This window comes from Opisthocomus hoazin, chromosome 10, assembly GCF_030867145.1.
Source record: "Opisthocomus hoazin isolate bOpiHoa1 chromosome 10, bOpiHoa1.hap1, whole genome shotgun sequence".
NCBI lineage: Eukaryota > Metazoa > Chordata > Aves > Opisthocomiformes > Opisthocomidae > Opisthocomus > Opisthocomus hoazin.
Genome location: NC_134423.1, coordinates 12,638,869 through 12,654,721, shown reverse-complemented (window position 1 = coordinate 12,654,721; position 15,853 = coordinate 12,638,869). Strand labels below are relative to the sequence as shown.

Below are 15,853 nucleotides of genomic sequence, written 5' to 3'. Positions count from 1 at the left end.
TAAAACATGTGTACTTGGCCGGTGGTGAGTGACTCAGCGTCCCCAGCCCCGACCCTGCTTCTTGGGACAGCCACATCCAAAGCGTTTCAGCTCTGTTCCTCCTGAGTGAGCAGGGTTGCGGTTATCCAGATGCAGCCTCATGAAAAAAGGCTCGGGAGCCCCAGGTTAGCGTCGTGGAGATGGTTCTCTCTCACGACTGGCTCGCTGCTCTGCCTTTGGGTTCAAAGCAGCCTCAGAACCCCCGTCCTGCTCCTCCAGATCCTTTGATTTTTGTCACTGTGCTGTTCCTTGCACTCGTTTGAGGCTGCAGCAAGAGGAGCCAGAGCCGTTTTCCGTATGTCCAAGGATCCTGCCGTGGAGTAGCTGCAGCTGCTCACCCACAGAGAAAACACAGTTACCGCGGCGTGGATCCGGCTGATGTTTCATTCCCAAGGGCTGCAAAATGGATGATCAGGGCAGCTTCTGGGGGATGGAAATCTGCACGTAGCCAAGGTGGGATTTATCCTCCACCGCTCTGCCTTGTACTAAATCGATCATGAAGATGATACATGCCAGATGCCCTGTGCTGCAAGGAAATACAGGAGATCCTCCTGGGCATCGCTTATTTGATTTCTACATCTTTAGCAGCTGGAAACTGATGGTGCTGTGCAGTATCTCCGTGCTGCTGATGAGAGGGAGAAGCAGCCATGCAAGCCCACTGGGGATTCACGGAGCTGACCCACATGCTGTGGATAGCTTTTCAGGAGAGTCTGGATTTGCCCCAGCACCTCCATCCATCCTCTCTGGCTATCCCTCCTCTCCTTGATCAACTCCTGGCTGAGCATGAAATTAAACTTGCAAATTGCAGCCCTTTTCTTTGCCTTTCTGTATTTTTTTTTGTCAGCTTCATTATTATGCACATTTCTTATGCACGTACCTTGGGTACTGCAGGGTTTGAGGAAGTAAAATTAGCCAAAAATAATCATTTGGGATGGAAAACATCTACTATTTAAATTCTTCCCTGGATGCCCTTTCATTGTTAATTATAAGCAGACTTGCAAGCACCATGGATTTTAATTTTTAGCTAGTTTTGATATTGAAAAATCTACCTTTGGTTCCAAGCTCCTTAGTTTCTACTTTTTTTGTGTGTGTTTGCATTTAACGCGAAGAAAGCTCCCGGTGCTCAGATGCTCACTTTGTATCTTCAAAGCCTACCAGGAGCGGAGTTGCACTCGCAGTTAAGATATCAAAGCCGGGATGCTGCTTTTATCATCTGAACTGTTGGGAGAAGGGACAAAGTGACGAAGCTGTGATGGTGTGAAGCCCTGCCCTGGGCAGTGCTGGGAGTTTGCATCTTTTTTTGGGGAGCGTTTGTAAAACCCTTGGGTTCCACCTGCGTTTTGGGATTGCTGAGCTTTGATGCTGGAGATGTCCAGGGACCCATTGCTGATGTGGCTTGGGAGAGGGCATCTGCTTATGCAGAAGGTCCTTGCAACCTACCCCTGCCTCCCTGCTGCAGGAGCGGGGGCTGACGGTTGGATCTTCTCCATCAGCCCCCCAAAAAGAATGGGGATGATGTGCCAACAGGGTTGATGTGGCTGGTGTCTGGTCTGCAGGAGCTCCTCAGCATGAGCTGGGATCACACAGCCACTCTGCACATCCAGCGCTACCCATGCCAGGCTGGGCATGGAAAGAGAAATCCTCTTGATTTGCAGGGCACATCTGTGAATTGAGCACAGGGCTCCCGATTTAGTCGCAGGCTTTTGAAGTGTGTTGGCTTCATCCTTTCTCGTTCTTGCTGCTGCCACCCACGGCGCCTGGGTCAAGATGTGCAGCCTTATTACCAGCTCTGTCGCTACAAAATCCTTCCTTGCCTGGAAGGGGGGGGGGGGGTGGTAGTGGTGGAATCAAATAGTTTTAAATATAGCATGTTTCAGGTTATTTTTATTTGCCTTTTAAGCTCTCCAGGTTTGGTTGTTCCAGCTTTCCTCTGTAATCAAAAGGGCGAGGAGCTTCCTTTGCTCCGGAGCAACGAAAAGACCCAAACCTCCCACGCGGGCACCTGGCTCCGGGGCACGGACGGACTGCAGCCACCGGAGCCTCGGGGACACGGCGAGAGCTGCCCGTGCCGAGAAAAAACAGGTTAAAAACAAGGAGCCGCTTCCTTTGGGGAAACATCCGTTGTGCGTGCATGTGCTGCTGAAAAACTGCCCTTGCAAAGAGCCCTGCTCTTCCTCCTTTCCTGCTGCGCTCCCTTCCCCGGTCTCAATCCTGATGCACCCCCCGTGCGCGTCAGGAAGCGGCACTGGATGCCCGCCCGAGGCTGTATAGAAGGAAATATTGTATGCGGGAGCGTGGGAGGAAGCTCAGCGCTGCGGCCCTGCCCTGGCCAAAAGCAGCCCGATGGGTTGTGGGAGCAGTGGGGTGTCCCCCCCAGAGCCCAGCCGCACTGTGCCCTCAGAAAAGCAAACTCCAAAGGGTGGCGAGATGGATTTTCCATGGAAACCACGGTCCCTTTGGGTGGTAGATGCAGGAAGGAGGCTGCCCCAATGCCTCATGCCTCCGAGGTCCTGCTCTTATAGACGGGGGACCCTCGTGGGTGTCCCCTTCCAGCACCATGGCTCCCAACTATTTGGGGGCCCCCTCTCTAATCCCCAGTGGCATCTTCCATCCCCTGGCTCTGTGCATCCCAGTCCTCTGGATTGGTGTGTCTTGCTCCCCCAGCTCTGTGCACCCCAACATCCCCTGGCTTGGTGTGCCCTAGTTCCCTGGCTCTGTGCACCCCAGTCTGCCGGCTTAATGCACCCTGGTCCCCTGGCTCAGGGTACCCCAATCTCCCTGGCTCTGTGCACCCTGGTCCCCTGGCTCAGGACACCCCAATCCCTCGGCCCCATGCACCCCAACCCCCTGGCTCTGTGCACCAGCTCTGAGAAACCCAGTGCCCCAGCTCCATGCACCCCAAACCCCTGGCTCTGTGCACCCCAACCCCTGGCTCCATGCACCCCTGTTCCGTGCGCCCCAGTGCCTCAGCTCCATGCACCCCAATCCCCCGGCCCCATGCACCCCAACTGTGTGCACCCCAATCCCTCGTCCCATAAACCCCAAACCCTGGCCCCGTGCACCCCAATCCTAAGGTCCCACACACCCCAATCCCCCGCCTCCGTGCACCCCAGTGCCCCAGCTCTGTGCAACCCAACTCCTGGCCCCGTGCACCCCAATCCTGGCTCTGTGCATCCCAATCCCCCGGCTCCGTGCACCCCAATCCCCCAGCTCCATGCGCCCCAATCCCTGGCTCTGTGCACCCCAATCCCCCGGCCCCATGCACCCCAGCTCTGTGCGCCCCAATCCCTCGTTCCATAAACCCCAATCCCTGGCCCCACGCACCCCAATCCTTTGGTCCCACGCACCCCAATCCCCCACCTCCGTGCGCCCCAGTGCCCCAGCTCTGTGCACTCTAACCCCCGGCCCCGTGCACCCCAATCCTGCCTCCGTGCACCCCAATTCCTGGCCCTGTGCACCCCAATCCCGGCTCTGTGCACCCCAATCCTTTGGTCCCACGTACCCCAATCCCCTGGCTCTGTGCACCCCAATCCCCCGGCTCCATGCACCCCAATCCTGGCCCCGGGCACCCCAATCCCTCGGTCCCATGCACCCCAGTGCCCCATCTCTGTGAACCCCAATCCTCCGGCTCCGTGCACCCCAATTCCTGGCCCCGTGCACCCCAATCCAGGCTCTGTGCATCCCAACCCTCGGCCCCGTGCACCCCAGTCCCGGCTCCGTGCACCCCAATCCTCCAGCCCTGGGCACCCGGCCCCGGGCACCCCAATCCCTCCGTCCCCCGCCCCCCATTCCCCTGGCTCCGTGTACCCCAGTCCCCGCCCCCGCAGGACCCCGGGCCGGCCCCGGCGCGGCCCCGCCTCCTCCGCCGCCGGCGCGCTCCCGGCAGGAAGTGGCCGCAGCTAATCGGGGCCGGGGCCGCCGCCCCGCGACCGGCCCGCCCGGCGGCGCCGCCTTCCCGGTAAGTGCCCGGCGCGGGCGGGGCGGGGGCGGTGCCGGGAGCGGTGCCGGGGGCTCTCGGGGGGTGCGGGGCCGGCGGGGGGAGCCGCTCCCGCTTCCCCTCCCGCGGGGCTCGGAAACCCGGGCGTTGTTCCGGGAGGGCGAAATGAATGAGCCCCCCCCCCCCCCGATCCCATCCCCGAGCCGTGCGGCGCGGAGCAGCCGGTGCGGCTCGGGGACCCCCGGCGCTGCTGCGGTGGGGTGGGGGGGTCGGGGTCCCCGCCTTGCTGCTGGGGCGCGGGGGGCAGGCCGCGTCCCGCCGATCCCCGTGCGGATGCGGGGAAGGCAGCATCCCCCGGTCCCTGCAAACCCGTCCGGTCTCAAACGCCGTGTTTACCGCCTAGAGCGGGTCCCGCGCGGGGGACGAGAGAGCCCGAGCGCCGGGAGGAAGCGGCGGTTCCGCTTTCTCTCGGGATGAGCCGAAAGGTCAGCCTGTCCCTGCCTTTCTGCTGCCAGATGTCGCACCCCGTCTTCGCATCCCCCCTTTGCCGTGGCCCCCATCCCCGCAGGGTCCCGCTGCGCCAGCGGGGAACTTCTGCGACGCGTCGGGGGCCTAAAAATATCGCCCAGAGCAGAGCGGGGCTCTTGGCTGCCAGGAACCCCAGGCAGGAGACGGCCAAAGTGGGCAAAGACCCCGACCGGGGGGTGAGGACTTCTCTCTGGACCCGCAGATGTTTTCTTTACGCCACCACCCATCTCCGGGTGATAACTGAGCAGCTGAGAAGCTGGGCGTTATAAAAAAGCAGCGTTTTGGCTACTTGATGGTAAATATGAAGTGGGGAATGGGGTCCTGCTGCAACAGGGCGTTTAATTATTCCTTGGGTTTGTGGAGGGTTCAGCCATCCTGGCTTGCCTGCACGAGGGCATCCCTCTTCCAAGGGACGTGTTCCTGGGGTTTGTTCCTTCTCTGGAGATATTCCAGACCCGCCTGGACAAGGTCCTGTGCAGCCTGCTCTGGGTCACCCTGCTTCGGCAGGGGTTGGACTGGGTGACCCACAGAGGTCCCTTCCAACCCCGAACATTCGGTGATTCTGACTCTGTTGCACCCCGACTTGCGATGAAAGCTCAGGTCTGGGGCAGAGCCCATCCTTCGGCTGGGGCTCACACCGCAGGGGTGAGGAAACTGAGTCACAGAAAGGCGAGACACCTACCGAAATGCTCCCGACTGCAGAAGGAGGGTTGGGGACACGGTCGTCCCCTTCCTGTGAGACGGTCCATCAGGACTATTAGGTCATGAAACCTATAGAATATAATTTATTTTAGCATCACCAGGAATAGGAAAGAGCTCCAAGCGTGAGCGTGAGGGAGGTGAGTCATGGTTTCGCTTGCCCGGGCAGCTGAGCGATGCCCCGTCACCCTCTGCCACCACGGCTCCCTCGCTTCCCGGCTGCCTGGGGTTTGGCACGGGGCTGGGTCGGGTCTCATCTGCTTGGGAAAAGGCAAGAGTCAGGGATGTGGTTTAAGAAAAAAAGCTGGATAATTTGTTTTTCCCAAAGGAGGCTCATGCTTGGGAGGGAAGGATGGGAGATGCTGTCCCAGAGGTCCTGGGGCAGAGCTGTGCCTCAGTTTCCCCCATGGGAGCTGAGCAGAGCTTCGGAGCTGCCATTTCACTGATAAAAGGGGGTTTGAGGAGGAAGGCACCGACGGCTGAAGTTGTTCTTGCTGCACCCCGGGAAACTGGTGCTGCAACACCGATTTATTGCCAATGTGGCTATTGTGCCAAAAACCATCGGCGCTGAAGGCTCCGGGCAGAGCAGCAGGGTTCTGGGATGTGCTGGGACAGGGATGGGACGCGGCAGTGGTAACACCGGCTGCAATGTCTGGGTTCGTTTATGCTGCGAGGGAGGAACGCGGGTCACGAGGGGCCCAGCGAGCTCTTGGCACAGCTGGGGAGGGATGCTCGGGAAGCGAGCCATGGTAGCCAGCGGTGCCGGGCAGCTTGCCCTTGCCTCTTCCCACATCCAGCTCTGGGATGCTTTGGTTTTATTCCCTGTTTTTTGGGGCAACCTCGTGCTGGAGACTTTCCTGCCGTGAGCAGGGGTGAACCTCGCAGCCCTTGAGCCGCTGGTGGAGCCAGCAATTTCTAAACCTCTCATGTTTGGTTTTTAGCCATTTTGGACACCGGGAGAGAGTTGCCTCCTCTTGGGGGATAGGGATGTAGCAGCCAAAAGCTGCGGGGAAAGGCTGGGAAAGAGAGAGACAAAAGGGGAGGAGAAGCAGTGAGGAGGGGAAGAGGCTCACGTGGCTTCCCCGGGGCACCGGCCAGCGCCTCCAGCACGAGAGCTGCCTCCGGGTCCGTTGGCTCCCCGATGTGGGGGATGCACCGGTCCCTGGGCTGGTGCCAGGCTGGAGGCAAACCCCCTCCTGCGTTTTAGGACGGGGTCGGTGCTCCGGTTGCTGCGTGGCAGCCGGAGGGGACGGCTGGCATGGGATCCCCTGCCTGATGCTGGTCTCCTCCCCTCTCTTGCTCTCTGCCCCTGATTCCCAGCGCCATCTCGGTGTTTCCTTGTTTTTCCACAGCTCAGGGCGCTGGTTGCGAGAGAGCAGATTCCTTTGGGAAGGACACCCGGGGCTGTGCTCGCTTCTCCTTTCTTACCCGACCTTTGCTTGCGCCGAGGATGCTCTGCCCGCTGCTCGCCCTGGGAGCACTGGTGCTCAGCCTGGCAGGTGAGCGGGGCGGGGGGGTTTGGGGTTGGCATGGTCTGCGTGTCCCCACCCCAAAGGAGATGTCCCAAAGGCCACGTTCATCCCAAGAAAGCTGCCTTTGACCTGTTTTTCCTGGAGGCAGCGCCCACAGGGTGTTTTCTCCTGATCTCGTGATCTTCCAGCTTGCCCAGAGCATTACCCTGTGGGTGTGATGGGATCTTCCAGCTTGCCCAGAGCATCACCCTGTGGGTGTGGTGGCTTCTGGTGCACATCAGCCACCCTTGTAGCAGGGGCCACCACCTCCTTTGTGCTACAGTTGAGCGGCGAAGCCACGGAAGGACCAGATCCTGAAGGTTTCTTACTTACCTGGGTCTGTCCCCATGCGCTGCAGCTCCTGGATTCCCAGGTTGCAGCACCTCAGCCTGGGAGAGACGTTGGGACTGAATCCTTTTGGGATTCTCAGCAGCGATTCAGCCTGGGTGATGTTCCTAAAACCCACTGGCGTTTATTATTAGCCGGAGGGAGACGTGACGATCTCGAGTCTGCCAAGAGCCAGGCAGGCTGCCCGAGCGCTCTTCTCCTGCCCGTCTGCCCGTCTGCGGCCCCTGGCAGGTCTCCTCCAGCCCAGCTCCTTCCCACAGCTCCTCATCCTCCCCGCTCAGGCTCTTGCTTAGAATTTAACGTCTCATTGCTGCCCTCATCCCCAGGGAGGGATTCGCTGTGGTAACAGCTCTGCTGTGTTCTGCGATGGTGTTGAAATTGGAATATAAAGCAAATCCTTGGTCCGAAGCGAGATTTTTCCCCTTTCCACCCCATTTTGGCGCTGGGGGGAACTGGTGAATGAAGTGCCCCTAGGTCTGCTTTGGGGGACGTCGCTGCTCATTGCCAGCAGGCACCCCAGGGCCAGCTCTGAGCGCGGAGGGTCCAGCAGCCCTGGCGTGGTTGGCATCTCTCCCTGATGCAGTGGCAGGGTTGGCATCGTGCCGTGGCTTAGGGATGCGGCTGGCATCGTGCCGTGGCATCTTGCCATAGCACGCCGGTTGGCATCGCGCTGCAGCACTGGTGCCATCTAGTGCCTGCCAGCCCCGCCACGGCGCTGCCCAGACCTGGCTCATCCTGGGGACACGGGACTGTGTCCCTACCACCGTCACCCACCCACCTCTCCCTGTGCAGAGAAACCGGGCTGCGTGTCCTGGAGGGGTGCAGGTTTGGGTGCCCGCGGCCGCAGCTGACGGCTGAAGGCAGCGGTGCCCCAGGTTTGGTGCTGGATGTGGGGGCTGTCTCCTTGCTGGCAGGGTTGGCTGGGGGTCGGTGATGGGGACGGTCCTGAGATGCCACCTGCCCATGGGTCCCTCCCATGGGCATCCCTCAATTTGCTTAGATATTACCCAGATAAGGTGCTTCTGCAGGGTCTCACCACCACGTGCTTTTGTCCTCGCCCCCCTCTCACAGGTGCCATGGAGATCCAGGTCCCGGATGAGCCCGTGGTGGCTCTTTTTGGCCGAGATGCCACCCTGCGCTGCTCCTTCTGCCCCGAGGCCAACTTCAGCCTTGATGACCTGAGCCTCATCTGGCAGCTGACGGACACCAAGCGCTTGGTCCACAGCTTCTCCCGTGGCCAGGACCAGCTGGCAGACCAGGGCAGGGGCTACGCCAACCGTACAGCCCTCTTCTATGACCAACTGGCCCGGGGCAACGTCTCGCTGCTCCTTCGACGTGTGGAGATCTCAGATGAGGGCAGCTTCACCTGCTTCGTCCGGGTCCGGGACTACAGCAGCGCGGCTGTGATGTTGCAGGTGGCAGGTGAGAGATGAAGAGTTGGGGTGTCCCTGCATGTCTCCCCAAAAAAGAAGGGTTCTCCATCATGCTTTGCTCCTCTGTGGAGCCTCTTTCTCTCTCCACCCTTGCCATGGTCTCCACACGAGCTGAGTTGTCTATGAGAGACCGACCAGTTGCATCTCCCCAAAATATGTCTGGTTGGGGCTGCGGTCCCTTCCCTGCTGTGATGGAGAGGCTCTCCGTTGAGAGGCCACCTGAAAATAAGGCCATAAATGAAGCAAAGCTGGGGAGGCTTCAGCTGGTTGGTCTTATCAGCTGGAAGAGGCTGCCCTGGGGCAAGCTTGCCCATCCCCATTGGCTTGCTCCAGATCCTATTGTTTGGTCTTCTTCATCGCCTCATGCTGGCTGTCCTTTCGCTTGCAGCTCCCTACTCCAAGCCCAGTATGAACCTGGAGCCCAACAAAGACTTGAAGCCGGGAGATCTGGCAGCCGTGACTTGCCACGCTTCCCGTGGCTATCCTGAGGCCAGTGTCCTCTGGCAGGACAGCCGGGGCAGCAACATCACAGAAAACATCACCACGTCACAGGTGGCCAATGAGGAAGGTCTCTTTGACGTGCACAGCGTCCTCCGGGTGCTGGTGGAGCCCAGCAGCACATACTCCTGCCTGGTGCGAAACCCGGTGCTGCAGCAGGAGACCCAAGCCTCTGTCACCATCACAGGTGAGCCAGCAAGGGCCAAAATCGGGGGAAGGAAGGGATGGGCTGTCTCAAGAAGGTGACCGTGGTGGCATCAGGATCGTACTGTGGCCCAGAGTCACCTTGGGGGTTGCTACTCCATATCCCTGTTCTCCCTCTCTGCCCATAGACCTGTAACGGTGACTTGAGGCTGTGCTGTCCTCCCTGTCACCCCGCGCCAGCGTCCCAGCTAGAACTAGCGTCCTTAGTTCTTAGTCTCTAGCTTTGCTAGTTGCCCTGCCCAAGTCTAAACCACCCCAGGAAGCCAGCACAGGGCATGGTAGTTGCCTTCTACTTAGCGCATGGCCATGGGATGCTCTCGATCTGGAGTTCCCCATCCCAGCTGTGACAATCCTACTTCAGAAACACAAGCTGGAGAAGTTCATCAAGCATGTTCGGGCTCACCGCTTCGCTCTGAGCTCCTCCCACTGCCCTCCTGGAGCTCTTTATAACCTTGTGCACTCCCCAGCAGCATTAATTAGCATTTAATTACCCTTGGTATGGCACTTGCTGGGTTGGGAAGATAGGTCCCTGGTGGAGCATCAGCTTCTTGGCTGGATGCACTGAACTCTTGCAGGAAGACTCACTGCTGGCTGGGGACAGAGAAGTGGCTTTTGCTTGGGCTCCCAAGCACGCGCGCAAATGGTCAGCCGTGGGGTGGTCTCAGTGGAGGATCAGGGTTTGGGATAAGACCTTATTTGAAGAAGGAGCAATATTACAGGGAAAAATCAGTTTTCCAGTGCTCCAGGAGATATCTCCCAAGTCCTGGTGGTCACTGCCAGGCCATCACAGACCCTGGGGAAGATGTCCCCATCCTTCCCAGCCCCATGGTGTGAGATGAGCAGGGAAAGGGAGTGCGTGCAGCATCATCTAATGCTTCTCTTCAGCTTCTTAGCAAGTGAAGGGTCAGCCTGCCATTTGAATTTATTAGTGCAATTATTTAAAAGTTAACAAAGTATTTTAAGGAGTGACTCAACGTTCTGCTTCCCTGGCTGGATCCAGACCTGCTGGGGGAGGCCATAATTAGAGGTTTTACGTTGAAAGCCACCCCTTGTGCCACCAACTTGGTCCATGGGGATGTGACCCTGCCACCACGGGGTCCTGGATGCTGGGCACGCATCCCCTGGGTCAGGCAGCGATGCTCACCGCAGTGGTATTTCTCTTCCCCCACCCACAAGGCCAACACCTCGCCTTCCCTGCCGTGGCTCTCTGGGTCACTGTGGGACTCGCCGTCTGCGTCGTGGGGCTACTCGCCGTCCTGGTGTATGTGTGCCAGAAGAAAGTCCGCGAGAGCTGTGAGGAAGAGGAGGAAAACGCAGGTAATGTGGTGGCTATTGCCTCCCAAAAAGGATGGGATTTGCAGGAGGTGGTGGATGGGAGGAGCTGGAGCAAATTCTAACCAGAACGGATTTACCTTGTTGGTGGTGCCTTGGTGGTGGCATCTTTTAAAGGATGAAGGGATGCTCGGAGCTGCCAGGGTTGGCGAGCACCAGCAGATCCATGCTGGAGAGCCCATGCCGGCTGTGTGCATCACTTCAGGCGGCTCTTTCAAACATACACCTGGTTTTCCTCCCACCCATCATGTCTCTTCCTTTCACCTCCCTGCTCTGAGCATCCTCTGCGTGTCTGGTACCCACAACCAGGCGTGCATGGAGCATCTCCTCTGAGGTTTGGCTGGGGCCAAATGCTTTTCAGTGGTGCCCAGCGACAGGACAAGGGGCAACGGGCACAAACTGAAGCAGAGGAAGTTCCAGCTGAACATGAGGAAGAACTTCACCCTGAGGGTGACGGAGCCCTGGCACAGGCTGCCCAGGGAGGTTGCGGAGTGTCCTCTGGAGATACTCAAACCCCGCCTGGACAAGGTCCTGTGCAGCCTGCTCTGGGTGACCCTGCTTCAGCAGGGGGGTTGGACTAGATGACCCCCAGAGGTCCCTTCCAACCCCGAACATTCTGTGATTCTGTGAAGGTGCCTCTAGCATTTGCCACCGTGGAAATGCCAAGTGCTTTGCCACACGGAAACAGCACAAGAGAGATGTTCCACGCTCTTGTTTTCGGCATCCTTCTCCTGGTTTTGTCTTGGTTTTGGTTTTTTTTTTTATTATGGAGAGATGTTTGCACAAAAAGGGAGGCTTTATTGCTTTAAAAAAGCTGCCGTGCTCCAAAAATGGTTGCAGAAGCAGCTTTGCTGGCGTTCCCCGATTGTTTTCTCTCGCTGTCTCCCGAGGCACTTGCTCTGCCAAAACCTTTCCCTGCCAGCATCATGCCCCGGGGCCGGGACCCGCAGCCTTCCTCCCCGGGGGCTCCCGCTTCGCTCCTCTTCTCTCTGCCGGGGAGGGCGATGCTGCCGGGATGCCTGGCTGTTGCGTGTCCCCAGTGGTGGGGACCGAGAGGGTTTTCCACTGGCAGATCCCAGGGAATCTTCTGCAGGATATATGTATATATTAAAAAAAAAAAATCTATATTTTTTTATTTTTTCCCTCTGTAACAGAGTATTGTCTCCTTGGTCAGGGGATTTGCAGCACGGTGATGCTCAGCCGCGGCCCCGGGCCAGCTGACCTCAGCCCTTCAGCATCAGGACAAGCTCCCAGCCCGCGATGTTTCGTGCTGATGGCTGCATGCCCTTAGCGATAACCGTTCGCTGCAGCTCTTGGCCTGCCAGCAACAGGGCGGGGACCCTGCCCATGAGCCTGGCAGGCACGGGAGGCAGGAGCAGCGATTTTTTGCTGGTCTTTCTGCCCAGGAAGAGCATTGCAGCAGGTCCTGTACATGGGATGTGAAGCCTGAGGGTGACAGCCTGGCAGCCCGGTGGGTGCTGCGGGGTGGGAGAAGGGGATGCTCATCCCTTGGTGCCGACGGGGTCGCCTGGAGGCGTTGGCGGATTTGTGGTCTCCCTGCTAAGCCCCTCGCTGAGCGCCGCTCCAGATGGTGGCTGCGCTATAAATAGGGAGGCGAACGGCCGCGCTGCGTCGCCTGGAGCTGTGGCTTTTTCTGCTTTGCTTGTAGGGGCTGTGGTACCCCCCCCCGTGGGGTTCTGGAGGGGGTGCTGGGTGCAGGTGGGTACCAGGCACCTCCTCCTTGAGCATCACCAGCAGCTCAGCAGCGCCTGGTCACGAGCGGAGCCCGAGATAGGTGGTGATCGTGGGTGGCTTCGAGCGGTCGGGGACAGCGGCAATCCGAGGGACAGCCACCAAAGCCAGCTGCCCGGGAACGTGGCGTTCAGGGTGGGCAGTGGGGTGAAGCCCGGCAGATGCTTCACACACTCCCGCTTGCTCTTTTGCAGGGACAGAGGAGCAGGATGAGGAGGGGGCAGCACCCAAGACAGGTGGGTGCATGATGTTCGTGTATTATGTATGTGAGTACATTACCGCGTGTGCTGGTGCCACTGTCCCCTATGCAAGCACCCTCCACTGGTGCTCAGCCCCCCCCCCCATGCTTGCCCACTCTTCGATGCACCCCTCAGGCTGGCAGCTCCTTGATAAGCCCCACTATCTTTTAATAAAAAAGCACTCCCGGTGCTCTGCCATCATCAAACAGGTTAATTATGTTCGTGGTGATTGCTTTTATCTGCTGGTGCAGGAGCAAGCCCGCTTGGGATGCCAGCTCCTTCGCTGCCGGGGAGATTTAGGGACTGGGAGTTGGTCTGCAATGGAAATTGGTGGGTGCAGTTTTGGGGGTGGGTTCCCCAAAATGGGGCTTTTAGCCGTTTCCTCCGGGGAAGCATGGTGGGGACTGACCGCATGCTGTTCTGCTTTTCGCAGCCCTGCAGCCGCTGAAGAGTGCGGGGAGCAAAGACGGTGAGTGCCTTTGCCAGGCAACGGCGTAGGACCATGAGCGGGCTCACAATGAAGGTTTCTTCCTAAGCACACAGGAGATGGTGCTCAGGTCTAAGTGTCAAGCATCTGTTGCATCTCCATCATCCATCATTGGGGTGGTTTTTTTTTTTTTGGGGCGGGGGGGGTTCCATTGTTCCATTTTAAAATTTTTTTTCATTTTTATTTTTCAGTTTTCAATCAAATTTTCCCAGTTCAATTATTTCCCAGCATCTGTTTCCACTCCAATTTGGGCTGCGCTTGCTCTGGCCACTGCTCATGTCTCCCAGCAGTGGTGGAGTGATGTGACCGATGGCTTCGATGCAGAGTTTCTTCTCCTTCCTTTTCTTGGGCACCTTGGGGCTGAGAAAAGCCTCGTGCCACCAACTCGGGTCATTGTGAGGAAGTTGGTTTTGTCTTTTTTTGAGTGGTGCTGTGGGTTTGCTAGGGGAAGAGGAACTGATGGGGTTGGTCCTCACCTTGCAGAGAGGGAGGCAGGAGTTTCATCCTTCCCCATGCAGAATTCCCCAGCAGCAGCCTGGTGCTGAATTTCTGGTGGGAATTTGTGAAAATTGGAGTCCCAGCTCTTATTTCTGCCTCTCAGTCTCTTCTCCCAACCTCCTGGCTCGATGCTGCCAACAGCCCATCGCCCATCCCAGCCTGGTGACGGGCTCCAGCACTGTGCGTGCCTGGTCAGCCCCACTCCTCCCCGACTCATCCTCCTCCCAAGATCTCACTCTTTTAATTTGTTTCCTTTCTTGTTAAAGGCAGAGGCTTGGCCTCTGCTGCCAGTGAATCGCTGCTAATTTAACCCTCCCTTCCTCTTTTATTAACAGCCCTGTTTTTCCTCTAATGCCCTTTTTCCCCTCACCCTGGTAGGTTTATAGAAGCCTTGTCTCTCTTCCCCTTCACGCCTCTAGCGAAGCATCAACCGGCTCCACTTTTCCTCTTTTTTTTTTCCTCCTCCTTGCCCTTATCTCCCCCTCGCAAGCCGCTGCAGCCTGCACTTTTGCTTCCCAGCCCCTTGGCTTTTCATCCCCGATGCAGCCTGGTTGCTTAACCCCGTGTGCGAGACATCCCCTGCTTGCTCCTTGACCACTTTTTCAGCAGAATCGAAGCTTGAATAATAAAAATCTCCCAGGGTTTGCTGGCTGTGGAGGGGTTTTCTAGCCAGGAGGGTGGATGGAGAGATAAAAACACACATACGTGTGCCTGGTCATATTTGCCGGAGGCGTGGGGTCAGCCCTGGGAGCGGGGAAGATTGCTGGGTGATCCCAGTTTTCTAGGGCAGGGAGAGCCGGGAGCTGCCAGCGACCAAATTAACTCATTAATTTGGACCTGTGGATTTTTATTATTTTTATAATTTTTTATTTTTTCCTTCCCCAGATAATGAGGAAGAAATTGATTGACAGAAGCTCGGACACCCCCAAGAAGTGCCCTGTGCCCTGGACCAGCTGAGATGTCCCCGGCAGGGACGAGCTCCGGGTCCCCTGCCGAGGGCACGGACCTGCTGCCACCCCTTGTCCCAGGCCCCGTCACCCTTTTCCCACCCTGGCCATGTCTTTGGGGTGCCCTGGGGCTGGAGAGAGGCTGCATCTCTTTATCCCTGGCGAGTCCCAAAGACCGGCGCATCCTTCCTGGGGACAGTGTGTGCAGGGAGGAGGCTGCTCCTTGTCCGTCTGCCCGTCCCCGCGTGGGGCTGAGAGCAACCGGGGTCGACCATTCGCCCTTGGCACCCTTTGTGCCCGCTCCCATGTGGCTGCAGCTGAGCCAGCAGCCTTCCAGGTGCCTTCCAGGGCAAATTTCAGTGCCTGTGACAAGCCCAGAGGCCTCCGGAGGGGTGATGGGCTCAGCAAGGTCCCTGGGAGCGACTGATGGGACCCCCAGGCATGGGGGGCCGGAGCTGGTGCTCTCGATGAATTCACCGCGCCAGGAATGTATGGGGACAATTATTTGTTTCACACTTGCACCACTGTGGTTCCCACTGGACTTTTATTTTTGCCTTAACCGCCCTGATGGGATTTTGCATTTATCCCCTGCCTTGAGTTAACGTGAACGATTTTTCAAGGTGGGGTGAAAGGCAGGGCTTGGGGGGGACCTGCCGGCCGGGTGAAGCCTCCCTGTCCTCCCCGTGGTGACAAAGCTTTGGGGCCTAAAGCACTGGTGGGGACGAACCTGACCCCATGGTATGGGATCGAGCCTTCGTGTTTCCCGTCTTTGCCTCCTGCGTGTGTCCTGGGGGTCCTCCCTCCACTGCTGGGTGCTGCAGGGTGCATAGGGGCACCCAAGCTGCCGGGGTGAGCGGGGTAGCGTGTCCCCGGTCCTGCTCCGGTGGGTGGAGAAGTCCTCACTGTGCCCCTCGATGGCTCTTCTGCTGGTTTTCGTCGTTATTTAAAAACCAGAATCTGAAGGGGGGTTTTGTGCCTTGACAAATAAATCCAGGGGTTGTTTTGGACAATGCTTTCTGGGCTCGGTGTCATCTCTGGGATGCAGCTTTCACCATAATTAGTTTAAATATTGAAATTCCTGGAGCAAAACTTTCGTGTCCCACTTTCAGCCCAGCCCCGTCTGTCCGTCGGTCCCCTGCTTCCACTGCTCTCATCCATGACCCAGCACAGAGAGAAAACCACTCCAGTGATGGAGAGATGCCTGCCCTCATCCCTCCTCGTTAGTTTAATACCTCGAGCAGCAGAATGAAGAACTAAATCCCAAAGGGATGTCATCGTCCGCCTTGAGATCGCTCCAAAATTCGGGCTGGTTAATCCCAGTGATGGGACGCGAGCGGGGTGTGATGGGGTCAGTGGGGAAGGGACCTTCCTAAATCACCTGTGGAGGGTTATTTTTAGCTG

The 15,853-nt window shown here is 58.1% G+C and overlaps 1 protein-coding gene across 1 annotated transcript; it reads left to right on the top strand.

The window, feature by feature from the left end:
- The first annotated feature begins 3,906 nt into the window (after positions 1-3,906).
- On the top strand, positions 3,907-15,441 carry CD276 (CD276 molecule). The gene is made up of 8 exons (XM_075432120.1): positions 3,907-3,997; positions 6,556-6,702; positions 8,134-8,484; positions 8,884-9,180; positions 10,374-10,514; positions 12,476-12,517; positions 12,954-12,989; positions 14,391-15,441. The coding sequence occupies exons 2-8, from the start codon at positions 6,654-6,656 to the stop codon at positions 14,411-14,413; spliced, it is 939 nt and encodes a 312-aa protein (XP_075288235.1). The 5' UTR covers positions 3,907-3,997; positions 6,556-6,653; the 3' UTR covers positions 14,414-15,441.
- The last annotated feature ends 412 nt before the right edge of the window (positions 15,442-15,853 follow it).

What these genes read in the sequence shown, in the direction of transcription:
- CD276 (XM_075432120.1), top strand. Translation starts at nt 6,654, where the DNA reads ATGCTCTGCCCGCTGCTCGCCCTGGGAGCACTGGTGCTCAGCCTGGCA. An exon ending in TGTGATGTTGCAGGTGGCAG is followed by an intron (nt 8,485 to 8,883) that starts GTGAGAGATGAA and finishes TTTCGCTTGCAG; the next exon opens with CTCCCTACTCCAAGCCCAGT. An exon ending in GAGTGCGGGGAGCAAAGACG is followed by an intron (nt 12,990 to 14,390) that starts GTGAGTGCCTTT and finishes TTCCTTCCCCAG; the next exon opens with ATAATGAGGAAGAAATTGAT.